The sequence below is a fragment of the Sipha flava genome, unplaced genomic scaffold (assembly GCF_003268045.1).
Source record: "Sipha flava isolate LNK unplaced genomic scaffold, YSA_version1 168_pilon_pilon, whole genome shotgun sequence".
NCBI lineage: Eukaryota > Metazoa > Arthropoda > Insecta > Hemiptera > Aphididae > Sipha > Sipha flava.
In genome coordinates, this window is record NW_020271871.1 from 486294 (window position 1) to 506403 (window position 20110).

Sequence of the window (20110 nt, forward strand, 5' to 3'; positions counted from 1 at the left end):
CAAAAATATGCTCTTACCCAAAATATATGCATTTATAATTTTTTTTTTAATTTTTTTCTTTATATATTAATAAATAATAATTATCACAACATAATCAAACAAACTTAATTTTTTTTATTACCGGCACTGCGACATCAACTTACAACATTAATTAAAGACAAAAAATGTTTAAAAAATTACATTAAATTAATAAAGTGCACTTTAGTTAAAAATAATAATAAAAAAAATGTATTTAATTCTTTTATACCAATGAAGACAATTTATATATATAAAAAAAACAATTTAAACAAATAAAAACATTTTAATTACCTAATAGATATAAATCGATATTTACTTTTTATAAAAAGAGTTAACAATAATATACTCTTCCATATGTTCAGGTGTCATATTTATTCTTCTATCACTTAATATATGTTTATATAGACTGAAGGATCTTTCCACATCTACTGACGTCAACGGTGCATATTTCATATTTGCCACAGAGCAAGGATTGAAATTTTCTGGAATCTGTATTTCATTGTTACCTGATATAACTAGTCCGATTTGTTCTAGTACTTGAAATCCTTTATTTTTTTGATATAACTGAGATATTTTATTTTTTATGATAGAACCTTTGTCACCTTGTATATTTGATAGTTCGGAAATTATATTTTTCGTAATCTCTAACGATTGTAGTAATGTCAATTTAGTATCTTCTAAGTTTGTGATTGCCCGAATAAGTCCAGAAAAGTTAATTTTTATAAATGTTAAATCATTTTTCACTGTAGTCAAATTGAACATTTTTTTACAATTATCTACACTTGCTGAAGAATCATTATCTAGTTTTTCTATTACACTTTTAATACCTTCATAGTTATTTGCATTAAATATAACTGCCTCTATCCATGTCCCCCATCTTGTAATAACTGGTTCCGGGGGCAATGGTAAACCAGGTAGCATTTCTTTATATAGTTGAATACGAGAAGGTGACTTTAAAAAAGATTTTTTTACATTGTTAATTAATTTATTTACATCGGGGAATAACTCTCTTACCTTTTCTGCTTCTCTGTTTAACATATGTGCTACGCATGTTACATGGATGATATTTGGGTAAAACACTTTTAATGCATCTCCAGTTTTAACCATATATGGCGCTGCATCTGATAAAAACAATCTTAGGTTTTCGTCATTTCCCCCAGCGGACCATAATATTTTTAAACTATCGTTAATAAAACGAGATACGGTAGAGTGATTTGTTTTTGGCAGTTCTTTACATGCTAATAGATAGGGTTGACTTGGTGTATCACATTCTAAAACGCCAACTAATAAATTTGGTATATAACGGCCGTTTGTATCAGTTGTTTCGTCAACAGCAATCCAAATATTTGAATTTCCAATAATTTCTCGGATTGCATTTATAACATTATTGTAACATGGACCAAGATAATTTTTTCTAAGTGTACTTTCATCGGGAATATACTTACCTGTGTACTTTTCCAAAAAATTCTTGAATTCGGGAATTTGAAGTTTATTCCATGGTATATTAGCGACTATCAAAGCTGAACAAAGATCCTCGTTAAAAAATGTTACCAGATTTAGGTTTTGCGTCCAATACAAATAATTGTTTTTTGTTATCATTTGCTTTACGATTTAAAGCACTTTTATGCAAAGCAGTATCAACGTGTTGTTGTATTTGAAATTTTTTGGTGCAAACGATTTTTTTGTCACACATTTGACAAAACACTACAGAACCGTCCGTAGTAAAAATTGTGTGGTCTGTTTTATTATACAATGCAATCCATTGTTTTATTAAAATTTGAATATTACTACGACTTTTCGGCATTTTAAAATTTACGAGTGTAAAAAAAAAATTATTAAAGAAATTTGTTTATATACGGAATGCGGATTACGAAATTATATTTATAGGCGATTACCGACTGGCGACTACAGCACGACGCGCGACGATTAAATACCAACTAAATGTAAAACAACAAGAGCCACGATGCAGCGTGTTTATCCAATATAAGACTTAAAATCACGATAATAATAATAATAATCATGCTAAAAATATAATTGTATGAAGGAAATTTATATATAACTGGTCTTCATTGTTGTCGATCGATGTGTTTCGATAAGCAAGATATGGTTTTAATACAAATTAAATATTTCCCCACAATACTTCATAAACTCATAAATCTAGTTTCTATAGTGAAATATAAATAAAATAACTATTATGTACCAAAATATGCTTTATTATGCCGAATTCTTCAAATATGCTCTCAACCTTAAAATATGCATTTATATGCAAAATAAACTTTTTTCTATAGATTCTCTGCTACACAAATCGTTCACATTTCTTACTCCCGTTGAACTGCATACACTCATTACAAATATGTAAATGCATAAAAATCCGGACCCTAGTGATCAGTTTTAAAACGATCCTACACAAATGTGCAGGTTTTTTTGGACCCTCTAAAAACCTGGATTTTTTTTTTTAATTTTTACAACTTTTTATTGTTAAAATGGAATCTGTATACAAACATGATAACGTTTTAAATAAAAAAAAAATTTTAAACCATTTGAAAATCTTAAAAATAAACCTACACATTTGTTTAGGTTCGTAGTTTATTATTGCTATTAATTACTACTCATATTTATCGTAAAAAGTTAAAGTTAATTTTATTTGAAATATTTTTAATCACATATTTTATGAAATATTAATTTTAGTCTTCTTTTTAGTAAGACATAAACATGTTAGAACTATTGGTAAAAAAAATTGTATAATAATAATAATAATAATAATTTATTTTATATGAAACATTCTAAAACAGTTGTTTTTAGGAGTAAGACACAAATAAACATTACATTTGCTACATCTGTTTCTGGTTCTGCTTTTACATCCCTCTCTTCTACAGTTACGAGCAGTGTTTAAACTGTCAGCTTCTGGCCAGTGATCATACGCATCATAACGCTAAATAAAATAAAATAATAATAATAAAATAAATAACATTTTTAATAAAAGACAGTATAGATTTAAATATTTCACCTTTTTTTCTGTTGGAATAGGTGCTCTAAAATTTTAAACTTTGTTTGGAGGTTCTTCATTTGCATCGATAGAATTTTCATCTTCATTTGGTCGTTTGTTGTTAATTGGTGTTGAGAGCCATTCTTTGGCGATATTGATTTTGAACTCCATTAAATCTTTTATGTTTTTTTTGGGAATTTGCATTTTAGTTGCGTCTTCTTTGTACTCCATCCAAGCATTAACTATTGCTAAGTCTATGAAGTGTATTGCAACTTTTACCGTTCACTTCTTCGATTTAAACCATGTGCGGTAAGCTTCTATTTGTTGATTGCACAAGTCAACGCCGCCCATATTTTTATTATATGATACTACTACTGCAGGACAAGGAACATTTATCTCTTTATTTTTGGTTTTACTCCACCTTTTAACTATTTTATGTGGTTCTGCACCTGTTGTTGTCGATACCGTTGTTACACATTTACTGCCTTTCCATTTAATGGCAGTTAATTTCTGATCAGCTCTTGTAAATTCCTCCCATACACCACGTTCAAATTTTTTGTCATTCGAAAAATGAACATTTTTCAAACGATTCTGCATGATTGTTCCCGTCACATAAATGGGACAGTTGTAAAATATCTATCAAAAAATAGTACTGATTCTTTAGGTATTGTTTTCGATAAATGTAGAATAACAGCGGGTCCTAATCCAAGAGAGCGGTCTTCAAAAGGAGTTTCAGTCCCTTGATATAGTTCAAAATCGAGGACCATTCCTGTAGTGGTCGTAATCACAAAGTTTTTAAGCCCGACGGGACGTGGTTTATTTTTTACGAATTGCCGATGAGGACACCTGCCAGTAAAAGGTATTAACTGTTCGTCTATAGAATATAAACCAATGGATCGAGGTATATTTCTACATGCATTTCGAACAAATTCGATCAACGGCTGAACTTTCCAAAATTTACTTTTGTTGTTTGGAAGACGGTTATTTACATCAACAAAATGTAAATGTGTGCGTATAGCTAGAAACCTATCTCTTGTGATTGCAGAAGATATGAGATCCAAAGCGATACCTCTCTGCCAGTACATAAAAAATCGAGGATATTTAATAATTCCCATCAATGCCTGGGCACCATAAAATACTTTTATTTCATTGGCAGTGGCTCTGAATTCTTTCCCCTTAGTACTAAATGCATACATGTTAGTATATAGCGCAGCTTCTTCGAAATGTAAATCTGGTAAATATTTTTCTACGTAACTAATATGTGAGCCTAATTCAATACAATTCCGAGGGCCATTAAATTCGGGTAGTGGTACACCCAGAAAAGGCATTTGGCTCCATCCAATATTTGGTGTTGATTGTGTACTAGTTTGGGTTGGTACTTCTATATTATTTGTATTTAAACTGACATCCAAATTATTATTATTATTACATTCGTTATTGGTTAATGTATCTTGGTCTTCGTCAGAATCTGATCCAGATAGATCCGATTGACCTGCATTTTTTTTAGGGAAAGGTTGCCACGTTATGTCAAAATCCGAATCATCACCACTAAAATCGTCTATTTCTGATTCTTCGTTCAAAGTGGTTAAAATATCGGTCGCATTCAACTTTGCACGACGCATTTTAACAAAAATATAAAACAAAATGCAAAGACACGAAAATGAATACTAACCTACACAATTGTGTAGGTTAACTTAAGCCGTGCGAACCGAAGGAACTACTAACGATAACTGTTTATGTTCTGAATTATAAAAATCGTCACCATGTACCGAAAAATATTATATAATAATGCCAACACAAATAACCGTTGGTAAATGATAATTTAATGTAATGAGGAATGGTATTGAATAGGCCAGACGAAAATTCCAAATAAATGATTATTTTTAGAAATATTAAATTCGTTTATTTTTGTACAGATAAGGAATATCCTACACAATCATGTGGTTAAGGTTTAAACGTTCTATCTACATTTTTTTAGTCTACATAATTTTAAGAAACCAACCACAAATTTGTGTAGGTTCGTTAATACCAATTACTAAAATCAATTAATCAAGCAGGACTAAAGATAGTATAGATTTATATACACAATTGTGTGTGCTAGTTGTAAAACATATTAAAACAAAAATTAAGGCTCGTCGTGAAAGGGTTATATATTAAAATGTAATTCTACTTAATATTATGAACATATAATATATAGACTATAAGTAAATTATACCAATTACTATACAGTGAAAATTACTTTATTTTTTAATAAATGCTAAATAAAATATACAAATGCCATACAAAACATAAATTGTGTACATAATTGATTATACTTAATGCTTTAATATTTTTTTATAATAGTTATTGATTAAAAAATAACCTCAATAGCATAATGAAAAATTAAAAACATTAAATTTAACACCAAGATAAACAAAAAATAAACAAATTAAGTATTATTATTACAGTAACTATATTAATTTCCCTATAGTTCAGTCTGTTATAATCTATCTAATAATTATCAAATGGAATAAAAAGAAAATACTACATTGCATGTACGCAACAAAAATTGTAAATATTGATAAAAGTTATAAATGTACATAAAATTGTTATATATAAAAAAAAAAAAAATCATACAATAAAATATCTTGAAAGTAGGTGACACAAAATCTTATGAATGAGAAATATTAATTTTCTGTAAATAATAATAAGATAAAAAAATTAAAAAATATTATAAATTAATTTGATTAAACAAAAATTAATAAAATGTAATTTAATAAGAAAATTTTATATTACAATATGTGTTATAATTGATGAATAACAAACCAATTTCATTTTTAGTAAAATTCTCACACAAGACATTATACTTTCACTTAAATTATTAAAAAAATTATTAAGATAAACAAGTGTGCATATTTATTAAACTAGAATTTCTTGAGTCTTTGATATAATTAAAAAACTGTGTTTTATAATCAAATCATAATTCTATTGTCCAGTAATAAGAATAAAATAAGACATAAATCATGATAAACAAAAATTATAAAACACTTACTCAATTTTCAAAAATTATAAGTAATCTAACATAATTTTGAGTTTTTTAAGCTGGTGAAGCAGAGCCTGATCTTGAACCTGATCCACTTCTGAAAAAAAAAATATTCGAAATACTTGACTGATTTAAAATATTTTATTTATCATTCAATCATAACTTTATAAAAACAAAACAGAAATACAAAATATAAAAAATTATTAGATACTTGAGCATCCAGTATTTTAACGATCTACATACTACTAAACCATTTAATGAACTTCAAAAGTAAAAATCTTAATAATAGATACCTATACAAAAGAGAGAAATCTTCGATAAAAATAATTGTAATTCAATTAAATATTTAAAAGAACATCAAAATAAGTAATATTTATATTTTATAATAAAATTGATTTATTCTATAAATTAACTATATTTTAGTGTAGGCTAACTACAATTTGTAATCTAGGGAATAAGAAGGAATAAGAAGTGATCAGATAAACACATTTTTAAAGAAAATACAATATAGCTAGAATGAAAATTAAATTATTAATTAATATATAAATTAATACATAATTCAGTATAACTCAGAAGTTATAGAAGTTAAAAAAGCATAATTCTTGCACTATGCTTAAAAAATGAATAACATATACAAAAAAAATTGTAAAACACACATATATATTTGATATTCAAAATGATAGATAAATATATAATAATTAAAAAAGTTCTTTTTTATGAGATATTTTTAAGAAAACAGCTTTTAAGAATCAAACCAGGATTAATTCATATTTAGAAAATATTAAATATGCATAATAGGTATGCATTTTTCACACAAAAATGAAAACTACACACTTTTTACATAAAACTGACAAAATAAGAAAAATGTACGTTATGAATTCTAGATTTTAAAACTTGTGGTACAAAATGAATTTCTAGATTGGTCTACTATAAATAAGAAATATACAGTAAAACATACAAATTTTCTATTTTTTTGTAATTTTGAAATGGTAAATATATGAAATTAAAACAAATTAAATTTCATTGAAACTTAAATTTGTCAATTGATGCAATAAGAATTCACACACAAAACAGTTTTAAATTTACCATACAGTTAACAAAATTATTTAAAATTTAATTTTAAATAATTGTCATAAATGAAATATATTACATTTTATTGCATAGATATAACTAAAAATTTTCTCAAAATCTCATAGAAAAAAAAAAAATTAAAAGCTGATTTTTAATTATTAAGTAGAGTAAAACTTTAAGCAAATTGAAAATGAAAATAATTCTGAAGAATTGTTGCTAATATTCTTAATTCCAACTACAAACATACAAAAAAATTAACTTTGTATTTGATTTAATAAACTTACCTTGATCTGGAAGATATGCTACCAGATTTAGACCTTGCAGGTGAATTGGAAGCAGACCTACTTCCTGAACGAGCTGGTGAATTAGAAACAGAACGACTACCAGATTTTGAACGAGCTGGTGATCTTGATACCGACTTAGATTTGCTATGAGATTGTGACCGTGATTTGGAACCAGATGCAGAGCGTGATCTTGAACGGCTATCTGATTGTGAATGACTACGTGAAGGAGAATGACTTCCTGAACGTGAACGACTACCAGAACGAGAACGGCTACCAGATCGAGATCGGCTAACTGAACGTGATCTGGACCTTGAACGACTCTGTGAAGCACTTTGAGATTTTGATCTAGATCTATGTGAACCGGAACGAGATCTTGAGGGACTTCTAGATTTACGACTCCCAGATCCAGAACGTGATCCAGAGCTAAAATTTCAGAGTACAATAAATAAATAAATACATACATTCATTTAGCACAAAGTTAACATAAAATAAAAAAAAATTACTAACCTTGATCGAGATCGACGGACATTCTTTGAACTACTGAAATATTGAATAATAATTTTAAATTAAGTATTAAACATAAAAATTACTACAAATATTAATCAACTATAATAATTAATTTTTATACTAACTGTCCAGAAATTCGTTTTTTTACTTCACCATCACTGCTATCATCTTCACTAGTTGATATAGTTGCCTTAGATACAACTCTAAGTTTCTGCTTCGACGATAACATAGGTCCTTTTTTATTGCTTGCAGACTAAACACAAAATGTTTAAGATATTAAAAAGTAGTATTATTCATACTAACATTAAAGTAAAAAACCTACCAAACGGCTTTTCTTAGTTGTAATTTTATCGCTACCACCAGATCCAGCCGATGCATTACTATCTCTCCTACGTTTAGATCCACCTTTTCTTTTCTTTTCTTTATCACCACCACTAAATTAAAATAGTAAATAATGAATCAATTGGAAATAAATAGTAACTAAATCAGTTATTAAATAATATGATAAAAATCAATACCTTTTTCTTGATTTATTTGATTTAGAAGGTCTAGGACTCTTATTGCCACCTTGATCAGATGCAATACTTCCACCAGAATCTGATCCATAATTTTCACGGCGTTTTCCTTTACCTTTAGGTTTTTCTAGTACTTGGTCGAAAACTAGTGCATTTTTGGTTTTTTCTCTATATTCTTGACGTTTCAACAACATTTCTTTCTTCTGTTCTTCTTGCCTTTGTAATGCCTTAACCTGTTCTTCAATTTGTTTAACTTTTAATGCTTCTCGTTCCTCTTCCTGTTTACGACGCATTTCACGTTCATCATTATCCATTTTCCGTGCCCGAGCCACATGGTATTGTGCTTGAGATAGTAAATCTTGACACTGTTTAGCTTCAATATCAGCTAAAGTCATATCATACCTCATGCGATCACCGTGAACCGATAAATATTGGAAATATCTATATAAACAAAATAATGTTAAAACATTTGTAATAAATAACAATAAATTATTCTTAGAAATTAATTATACTTGTATGATAATTCCAGTTCTTTTACAGCTTGAAGTACATTTTTTAAATTTGATTTTTCATCCTTTAATATCTGAGCAGCTAATTTTTGTAGAACAAAGGCAATATTGTAAATGATAACAGTGTCTTGAGGAGCAACCCTTCGAGCCTAATATTTAATTTAGTTTAAATTAATAATATGAGCAGCTTATAATAAGAATAATTACTAATTAATTTATAATTAAGGTAACTAACTTTCAAAAAAACAGTCTTTGCTTCTTTTAACTTTCCTGCTTTAAAATACGCACGTCCAAGGTATTGAAGAACTTCAACACTGTCATGTTTAAAAAACTTCTTCATACAATTTTCATACTAAAACAAATAACATTAAATATTTTTTATTTAATTAATATGTACAGTTTATTTAATCTGAATGAATTAGAATATACCATTTGAATAGCACTAATGTACTGCTTTTGTTCAATGTAAATATGAGCGATATTTAACCAAACATCACAAAAATCAGCAGTAGCTTCTCTTACTTGAGCAAATATATCTCTCGCTTCATTTATACAATGTTTGTGTGCCATGACACAACCTAAAATTAATACAAACACAAAAATTTTTTAACAACACGAGTTAAATTACATATAAGATCTTCAAACAAATATTTCTTTTATGATAAAATTAAACAAAAAATAAATTTCATGCATAAAATTTCTTTAATCTTTGTCCCAAGTCTATTTAAACAAACTTAATTACCTAAAAAAAAGTATCCAATATTGAAAGGTTTAAAAAAAAAATTGTGGTCTTATGTAAGAACCTACTGTAAATTGTGTTCATATGAATAATCTGCCAAATTGTTATGTTTTACTATATCATTTAACAACCATTATTATTAAAAAAATTAAATGTTTTTGTGCAAATTGTTTACACAAATATAGAATTTATTATATGAAAATCAGTAATAATACAAAATAAAAATACTAATTTCTAGTATTTCTATATTACTTGTTTCTTATAAAAATTATAGTATAGAAAATTAAAATTAAATATAATTCATAAATGCTTACTCCACTAAATTGCCTGATACGCATCATTAAACCACATGCAACATATACTTAAGTTAATCTTTACATATATTTTTTTTAATTTTATAACAAAAAATGTAATTAAAACTATTAATATTACTAAACTATTACTTCTATATTTATATAATTAGTTATGTACTAAGAACAATTTCTAATTCTAACCAATATTAACTTACCAATTCCATTAGCTGCCCAAATGTTTCTTGGATCGTTTTTCAATACTTTTGTAAAAAACTGTAAAGCTAAATCCTGATGTCTTTTTTCTTGTTCCTTATTTCTAGTTGGTTGATGTAAAGTTTGTAGCCAAACATTTCCCAAAGCAATTAATGAATATGAATCATTTAAAGTTGATGGATTCTTAAAAAAAAAAAAAACTCAAAATTATTATTTTAGGACAATATAATTTACATTTCGTAAAATACCTTAAGCACACGTTCAAATTTTTTTTGTCCAGGACCCCATTCCATTTTGGCTAAATGTAAATTTCCAAGTAACGACCAAGCATCAGGATGTTCATTATCAATACGCAAAGCTTCTTTGAACCAATCAGAAGCCTCATAAATCTGGTTGCGATCTCGAGCCATGCAGCCCAAACGCAAATAGCCTAAATGTATGTACAGTATAGTATTAAAGCAATTCAATAACATATGCACTAATATAATTAATATACAATCAATATAATTAGGATGCTCCTTGAGAATATCTTTGTACAATGTTTCAGCTCTCTGAAATTGACATTGGGCTTCAAAGATCCTGGCCAAATTATAAGTAGTTGTTACTGCTATTGAGTTATAATGCTGAGGGTCAGCTTCAACCATTTTTTTTGATAAACTCAAAGATTCTTCAAGCTTAAAACGAGATTCATCCAAATTCCCAAGCCTATAATAGAATAAAAAGCTATATTTTTGTCCAATATTAAAATATGTTTTTCTTTTACATAAGTCTTACCTATAATTTAATGCTGCAACATTATTCAGAATTTCAGGTGGAATATAATTATTTTCACTGCTATGTAATAAATCCATAGCTTTACCATATGCAGACAGTGATCCTTGCAAATCTGATTGTTCTAATATTTGAGCAAGTTCAATCCAAGCTTCTACATCTTCTGGAAAATGTTCTGTAACCTAAGATATAAAACAGTAAGTTCAATGTATAATTTGTTTCTTTTTTTTTAATTTCCAAAGAATACTTTTTTTTAAATGACTTTTGGCAATATCGCGTTTTTGTTGATTTTTTGAATCGGCATACAATGATCCCAGAATTTTCATTGCTTCATAATTACCTGGTTGAGCTTTCAGAACTTTTTCAAAGCATTGAGCAGCCTAGATTGATTAAAAATACACAAATATATTTAGACTGATTGTAATTTTAATAAAAATAAAAATAAATTTTGAATATATAAATATTACATTTTCCATGTCGCCTCCATAAATATACATTTGACCAAGTCCATAATGTGGAAGTACAAATGTAACTGGTGCAAACTGCGTAGCTTGATAATAATACTGAAATGCTTGATCATAATTATTCTAAAAGATATATGTTATAGATTTAGATTTATGAAATTTAATAAAGGACTGTAAATAAAATAAAAATTATTTTACCTGTACATGAAAAGCTCTTGCCATTTGATAACAACTTTCAGCTCTCATAGCTTCATTCTCTGTATTTTGTAATGCATGTCTAGCAAGTAGTTCAGATTTGGTATAATCTTTTTTAAAAAAAAAATGATTGGACAAATGATTTAATACCATTGGATTGGTTGTATCAATGGTATATGCTTTTGACAACATATTTACACCAAGTTTTATGTCACCAGGATTTTCACCGTTCAATTTCATTATTGCAAGGCCTACCAAAGCTCCCACACACTTAGGGTCCAACTGTAATGCACGTTCAAATGCTAATCTTGCTTTTTCTGTATTTCCTAACTTTAGAAAGCAGTGAGCCATGCCCAATCTAACATCAGCAGGACATTTGGGATTAGAACGTAATGCTTTTTTATAGTAAGCTAAAGCTCCTCTATAGTCTTTTCTGTTAAATGCAATACAGGCTTTTCCTAATTGAGCTGGTATATTATTGGACGATTGGTTCAAAACAAAATTGAATTGTGCATCTGCTTGTTCAATTTTATCACCTTCCAATAAACAGAAAAAAGCTCTGCCCAATAAGTGGTTCTACAAAATCAATATAATGTTAAAATCAATTTTAAAAACATTAAAATAAAATCATATTCTTACCGTATCGTACATAATAATCTTATCTGCTGTAGTATAAAGTTGTGTAGCCTTAGTAAAAAGTTCACGACGTTTGTCTTTACTCTTTTCTCTATTAGCTGTTTGAACATAATATGCTGCTAGCATATCTAAAGCTCTCATTTGATCTCTATCGCTATCTTTGTACTCTAAGCTGGCATTACTACGTGATGACTCTAACAATCTAACCAAAGCAGTTGAGTTACCTTTTTTATAATATTCCAGCTAAATATTATAAAAAAAAAAAAAAAAAAAAACCATTTTATTATATTAAAGCACTAGGTATTCAATAGTTTTTAAATAAAACATACAGCTAAATTGACCCAAATATTTAAATTAGAATGTTCAGATTTTAAAATTCCAAGAACTTCATCATAGTCAGGCAACTTGTCAAGTTGAATTTCGATCACCTAAAAAAAAACCCATAATCTTTTAAAATACAAAAGTATTAAATTTTTAAATAACAACTATCAAAAATAACAAATAAATGTCATTAAGTTGACTAAAAAATATCAACTTAAATTTTCTTACATATATAACTAAATTTTATGTAAGACAATTATAAACATAATAGCTTAAAATCTTGTTTTAAAATTAAAATGTTTGATAAGAGAAACATATTGTTATGGGCTACCATGTATAAATAAAAAATGTGTGTAACACAAAATTATATATATTGCGTATGACAGCATATTGTTATATTTAACTAATTGGTCGTGAGCCGAGTAATAATCGGAAGATGCGTCAAATATTAATCTATATTCCTAGAATATTATATTAGGAACAAGGCCTATAGCTGGATACTGCTAAAACAACAAGTCCTATGACGTCAATGGAACAATATACAAGAGGGACCAAAACAACCACAATTCAGATGAGTTCTAGTCACGGAACTAAAAGCATCTTCATGTCACTCGGTATCAGAATTTTGTTAAACACTTTGAATTATAAAATAAACATATTAAATGTATTAAAAAGTTAAAGTCTCATGTCTAATTAATTCAAATTAAATACATCTTCGACTACACAATTTAAAATCGAGCCGGTGGCACGTAACAATATAAAATATGCAAACTGAAATGTAAAATAATCAAAAACAGACTTTAGTACTCCAATTTGTTAAAAGTGTATTAAGTATTTCTATGCTGTATGAAATAAGATTAAAGTAATTCTGTCGTCATATTCCAATGTTCCTAAAGAAAATTAATGAAATTTATGTTGATTTTTGAATATTTATTATATTTTGAATATTGTGAATAAAAAAAAAATCACTACATCTATAAATAATACAACATATATTTCTCGAAATATATACAGCAAAAAGTAATCCATACGGAATTCGACCAGAATAAAAAATTTGTACTTAAGTGTCCACGCGAGAATAGTAAAGAGACGACAACTATAATGGTACATACCTCGTCCGAATCCTTTAACGGTATTTCAATGGAGTTCACCATATTGTGACAGGTCTCAAGAATCACGAGCAATCAAAACGATTAAAATGACAGCACTAATTCAATACCAATAATTTATGATCGATTGTACAGACATTTTGAAACGCAACAATGGTGTACCATAACACCGAAAAAACGAAAAATGAGCTACCCCGATACTTGACTAGTCGCATTCTATTGTTATTATCACGGTGCTGTTGCGGCTTTTGGTAACGGCGAGTACTGGCAACCTGCTGCCACGATGCCGTTACCAACATAAAAAGTCTACCATATAAGCTGATCGAACCTTGGACCAATATACTAGTTAGGTAGATCCATGAAAACTAGATATCTAGGTACCACGGCTACCATTAATTATAGATCTGTGGATTGTAAACCGAATCCTAAGTTACTATTTATCATGGTTATATAGAGTAGATAACCGTGCTACTAGTGATATGTAATCTGTAAATCGGAGTTATAAATGTTGTGATAAACTGATAAATCAAGAAACGAGAAAAGATTTAAATTATTGTTCAAATTCTAAAAGGGAGTTTAGACCGCCGTGGTGTGCCCATACCAGCCATGTTTACTGTCTGCCGATCGAGTAAACTGTACAGCACCGCCATAGGCAGCGGTTTGAAGCAACAGATTGCCGGTCGGTTCGCCTTCCCAGAACGTTTCCGCGGCACTTTTGTCGAGCGCTGGAAACAGTACTGGGAGAGTGTGGCCAAGGACTATTACGAAGCGACGATGAGCATCGGGACGTACATTAGAGAAAACCCGGTTAAAAGCTTACTGACAACAGCGATCGCTGGCTGCGCTTACTATTGCGCAGCAACCAATCCTGACGAACGCAGTTATAGGTCTGAGCTTCTCGATTGCGCCAACTCCATGCTATACATCCCACCAGCCGTACAAAACCCATCGGCCGTCCGACGATTGGAGTATTTGGAGCAATGCTACAACATGGGCGTCATCAAGCGTCTTAACTTACTGTTTTTCTCGATCATGTGGATTGATGAGTTTAATGAAAACGTACAAGCATACAAAGCCAATTGCAAATATTTAAAACCCTCAGTACTTTCAGTCCATGAGCGTGCTGTTGACTTTGGTTTCATCAATGTTTGGTGGAATCTTAGAAAAACAATGGTCGATTACGATATCAATCCGGAAGAATGGAAAGATTACAAAGGACCTGAGTAATGACAATCTAGATGTGTACAATTTTTTATTTAGTTACTTTATTAATTTAAATAAAATAATTTTTATTAAGGTCGATGCTTATAAATAAATGTAAAGATATATCCTTTCTTTCCTACTATAAACATAGATACATTGAAACCTCTTACACCCTGCTGTAGTTGTAAATGTCCTTTAGGAAAAATTTCACTAAATTAACTTATTATCTCTAAGGAACGGATTTTATTGTCAACACTTATGTTTATTGGAATGAAATATTTATTATTTGATAAAAATGTATATGATATGGATCATTCTAATTTAAGTAATCTCAATTTAATTTTATTTATTTGATAAATAATTACATATTTTAAAAATATTTAAGGAATATTTTATTCTTTTGTGTTTTAACCTGTTAGTTTTTAGTATTCTATTTCCACCATATATTTTACAACCAAATTATTACCACTTAACATCTTCAAACCTTAGACTAAGAGAATTTGAAGTTCTGAATTGTTTCAATAATTAAATATTAAAATTATGTTATTCTTTTATTCAAGTTTATATTATATTACTTATTACCTACTTTAAATTTTTGTTTACAAATTTTCATTTTTGTTTTATGATAAAATTTGTTTCCTAATTATCATTATTCTTAGTGTATTAAAACAATTTATTGATTAAATTGGTAGCATTTAAAATAAGTTGATCAATACAAATTGAAAATATAACAATTACAAATAACTATTTGTACAAGATGACCAGGGCTCATAACTTATAGCTCTAAAAAAGGTTGTTATAAGTGCTTAAATATGCTCTAAAAAGTATTCATATAAGCGCTTAAATATGCACTAAAAATACTAAAATATGAAAAAAAAACATTTGTACACAAAAATTATTATTTTATTATTATTATTTATTATATTATTTAAACTTCTATAATTAAAAAATTATACTTTGAAATATGAAACATAAAATTTTGTATGTAGCTTCTTGGTTATCTGAAACAAATTTATACCTCACATAGGTACCTCTAGGACCTCTCAAAAAAAAATATGCAAATTCTAGAAGTTATGAGCCCTGATAATGACTCTTTAGTAGGTAAATATAGATTTAAGTAAAATATATTATTTACTTAATCATAAGTCTATACTCTAAATTATATCAAATTTTTCTCCAAAATTAATAAAATATTCATATTGTATAAAATAATTACAATTGCATTTACAATTTTACAATTAGTCGAAAACAATTAAAATTTACTATTTCCTTATTCAAACTTAAATAACTTACAAGAAAATAAAACATCAGAATTATTTTGAATCAGATTAAAAAAAAAAATTATTAAATTGAAAATGTAATATGGTTTACCATATATTACTAAAGATTAAAACAATAACAAATCATTTTGATGGAAATAGTACACATTCAAAATTGAAGAGAATGAACAATAAATTCAATAGAAATAAATTGTAATGTCTAATATTATTATTGATTATAAATACTAATTAACAATTTCTTTGGATTTTCAATAAACATTTTAAGATTAATGGTAACTATTAAAATAAAAAAATATATCAATAATTTTAAACTTAAATTGTGTAGAAAATATGGTATTTTCTCAGAGTCTTTATAATAAAATACATAATTTCATAATAATTATGATATATTATGTACTTCCACTTGAACAGTAGAACTTGTACATGGTAAATCATCACTAATATCAGTACAAATACTATTTTCTGTAGTATCTTTTCCTATAAACAAAAAATGTTTTCAATATAAATAACATAATTTATATTCTATTATATATATCCTATTAATTTACATACTATTTGTATTAATTGTAGTACAATTTTTACATCTGACTGGGACGTCTTGGGATTTCATCAAATTTTTTGCCGACAAATGCATCATTGTCAATCCAAATAACCAGTATCCTAAGCCATATCCTCCGACGATAGCAAAAAATATATAGCCATTGAATGTCATAATGGCACACATCAAAATATAACCGATAAACATTTGAAACGTGTAAACTACCAGTGTCCTGACACAACTAGACACAAAACAGAATGATAAAATAAAATTATGTTTGTAGATAACAAGCATCAGACTTACTCAAATATTTTCATTGAAAATGTTACTGCAAACGTTTCTCTGTTGACATAATCTTTGCAATCTGGCTGGCTACAGCACAACAATCGCCTGTGGACTTTCATCATAAAATGCACAGTCTTCAGAGACTCAAACACAACAGCCAATGCTATCAAACCGACGCACACGGTTACCAGACCTGCCAAGTATAATCAATGAAAACATGAGGAGTTTCCTATCAGGTCTTAGGAAATGGAGTGAATGTAATGCTTACCAATAGTGGACTGCACGTTGAAATTTTTCACCAAAAATGGATCGATGTCAGTGCCGAACGTAAACGATGACATAATGGACTTGACACAACTTTGTCTTCTGTCTTCAGGGAGATGATGCTCGAACCTTCCACGTGACAGACATAATTTGAGACGCCATACAGTTGATGTCTACGAAATACGTATACTGAACTATGCCCAACTCTAATCAATCGGTACACGCCGCGATAATGTGTCTGAGCCGCGAGGCGTGTCGCCGACCGTGGATAATACGTAATTGCATAATAACGAGCACTATACCGCCTTTTCGGATATTACGCAGAATTATACACAAATAATGCGGTGTGTAGGAAAAAAAAAACCATTCTCCTTTCACACGTTAGTAGTAACTCACTACACCAAAAATTATGCGGTTGTTTTCGTCTGTATTTTGTGGACACAATATAGCGCGCTCGATAACCGTCGAACAGCATTGATAACAGACAACCCAGATAATACTAAATAATGCGTTGCTATTGTATTAAATTACAGTTGTTATATATATTTATTTGTGTACAATTAAAGAATTCCTAATTAATCACTATTTATTTTGTACATTGTTGGCAATGATTATATTATAACAATACGTTCTAGAAAATAATTCGACCAATACCATAATCTTGTTTCGCAAAACATTTGGAACATTAAATATTATGATTTTGTTATTGAATATTAAAGATAGGATAGTGAATATTAGCTTTTGTTTTGTATTTTTTAGAAATAAAAAGTTACCTTTACCTACAAAATATAAGAATATTTACCTAATTTGTTGTCAATTTAATAGGTAATTAGTTAAAAGCTAATATGAAATGATCTATAAGGTTTTAACTAGGTTAAAATATATAACAAGAGTTAGATTATTGTAATACAAAAATATCCGAAAATCAACCAAGAAAAGATTACAACGATTTATTAAATTTATCGATTATATTATATTGCTGGATGCTAAATCTTATTATGGTAATTATATTCGAGCTCCAAGTGTCTTTCATTATCCACGATGAATGGCGAAAGCAATATAAAGCTTAAAAATATTTTTGTATCAAAAAAACTATTAATTAACAGCCGACAAAAAAATTTAGAGTTTACGATGTTTGTATTTTTTTTTGAACGAATTTATATTAAATTTACGTTTTCTAAGACAAACGCTATTGAAGCTCCTCGACTAGATTTAGAATGCTTAAAAAGTCTTTACGCATATCGAAATATCAATTCAAATATAAGCGTAATAGGCTATACCCATGGGCGTAGCTAAAATTTGAATCAGGGGGGGAGCAAAAACATAAAGCGATTAGTAATTCAAATAATCTACAGATAGACCATTGGATAACACATAAAACGTCAAAACGATTACACGTGTAGATAACACTCGGTCCATTAAACTAATTTTAGACTTATATCTTATTTAATTTTTGATTCTAATGTAAAACTTACACGTTTGGTATAAACAAATATAATTCAGTTTGAGGCACAGGGGTGGGCAAGTGCCCCCCTGCCCCACCCTCGTTATGTCCATGCAGAAAAGTATTGTGACAATGTGAAGCATGCATTGCAAATAATGGTAATAACTTCGAGCAATTTATACGATGAATTGTAAAATTTAATCAAAACTCACCTGTGCAAAATTTTTATTGTTCAATAAAATCAAAATTTTGTTTTAAAACTGAATTTAAATAATAGAATATGTGTTTGTTTGTTTATGTGTTAGTTTTAATAAAACCAAAATTGTACCATTTACAAGAAAATTGAGTTAAAATTTCTGTAGAAGTAATGTAAATTACTTGTACTTATGATATTACACTTAATTTTTAAGAAAAATTCATACGAAATCACTTATAAAGTTGTAAAAATCTAAGTAGACTACAGAAAAATACGATAAATACAAATGTTATAAATTGAAAATTCAACTCATTCTCAATCAATAAATTTTGAATACAGAGCAAAACTTTAAAGGTCAAAGTTGCTTGAAAAAATTCACATAATTCAAATTTGAACTTAAAAATGGGGGGTTCCTTTAAAAAAAAAAAATTATTTTGTTGTGCATGTGCAAATTTTTTATTAAAAATTAACATTTATCAAAAATAAATGTAATTTTATGTCCTTTATGCATTACAAAAAACCCAAATTGCATACAAAGTCATGCGTTCGAAATATTTCGTGTTACCTTTCTCGTTGAACACACTGTATATAGTATATAATATAGTAGTAATAAAAGTAAATATATAATTAATTTCATTTACAATTTATAAAAATAGGTCAACTTTTTCTTTTTGTTCCGGGCCTAAAAAATTCTAAATCAGGCTTTGTGTATATACTTTTATATATTTCTATTTATGAACAAAGTTTACATAACTGCATATTTAATTTTTAATTTTTTAATTGACTATTTACTTCTGTTTCATATAGATCTTAATTTAAATTAGTTTCATTCTTAATGAATTCATGTGTCTATTATAATTGTTTGTAATAGAATAATACTAGTTATCTCTCTCGAATTAAAAACTAATCTGATTTAATAAGCTTAATAGATAATGAATGGAATTGTTTATTAAAATAAAGTAATGTTTAATTTTTATTACAATTTCCTATTAATTTTTCATCACTGATTATCAAAATTGGTTTACGATCGCATTCATATTCATAGGCAGTTATCAAAAACGTGCCATTTTAAAATTATACATATTTTAACTCCAAACGTACAATTTAGCAAAATGTGCAACTCATATGATTTTATTCTTATGAGAATACACTAAGTCACGAATACACCAGAACAAAGTTTGAAATGTCTTGGAACTTAAGCAAGAAACTCGTCGTTTCCTCGGCGAACTTGATGGGGCAATGTCTGA

At 28.1% G+C, this 20110-nt stretch overlaps 4 protein-coding genes across 4 annotated transcripts; 1 reads left to right on the top strand and 3 right to left on the bottom strand.

Moving 5' to 3' along the window:
* Positions 1–2844: 2844 nt before the first annotated feature.
* On the bottom strand, positions 2845–4854 carry LOC112679803 (piggyBac transposable element-derived protein 3-like). Its single transcript, XM_025549724.1, has 2 exons — positions 3026–4854; positions 2845–2950 (listed from the first exon to the last, which is right to left on the bottom strand). Exon 1 carries the CDS (start codon positions 4624–4626, stop codon positions 3613–3615), a length of 1014 nt encoding a protein of 337 aa, XP_025405509.1. The 5' UTR covers positions 4627–4854; the 3' UTR covers positions 2845–2950; positions 3026–3612.
* Positions 4855–5569: 715 nt separating this feature from the next.
* On the bottom strand, positions 5570–13968 carry LOC112679785 (RNA polymerase-associated protein CTR9 homolog). Its single transcript, XM_025549700.1, has 20 exons — positions 13657–13968; positions 12553–12651; positions 12227–12466; positions 11591–12163; positions 11396–11515; positions 11177–11308; positions 10932–11110; positions 10654–10862; positions 10406–10587; positions 10160–10340; positions 9342–9490; positions 9148–9264; positions 8916–9061; positions 8407–8844; positions 8211–8322; positions 8014–8141; positions 7889–7921; positions 7382–7804; positions 6036–6123; positions 5570–5678 (listed from the first exon to the last, which is right to left on the bottom strand). Exons 1-19 carry the CDS (start codon positions 13696–13698, stop codon positions 6081–6083), a joined length of 3546 nt encoding a protein of 1181 aa, XP_025405485.1. The 5' UTR covers positions 13699–13968; the 3' UTR covers positions 5570–5678; positions 6036–6080.
* A 137-nt stretch (positions 13969–14105) lies between these two features.
* Positions 14106–14953, top strand: LOC112679787 (mitochondrial import inner membrane translocase subunit Tim29). Its single transcript, XM_025549701.1, has one exon. The coding sequence runs from the start codon at positions 14260–14262 to the stop codon at positions 14878–14880; it is 621 nt and encodes a 206-aa protein (XP_025405486.1). The 5' UTR covers positions 14106–14259; the 3' UTR covers positions 14881–14953.
* A 1440-nt stretch (positions 14954–16393) lies between these two features.
* LOC112679790 (probable low affinity copper uptake protein 2) lies at positions 16394–17704 on the bottom strand. The gene is made up of 4 exons (XM_025549705.1): positions 17228–17704; positions 16978–17152; positions 16689–16915; positions 16394–16613 (listed from the first exon to the last, which is right to left on the bottom strand). Exons 1-4 carry the CDS (start codon positions 17298–17300, stop codon positions 16516–16518), a joined length of 573 nt encoding a protein of 190 aa, XP_025405490.1. The 5' UTR covers positions 17301–17704; the 3' UTR covers positions 16394–16515.
* Positions 17705–20110: the final 2406 nt, after the last annotated feature.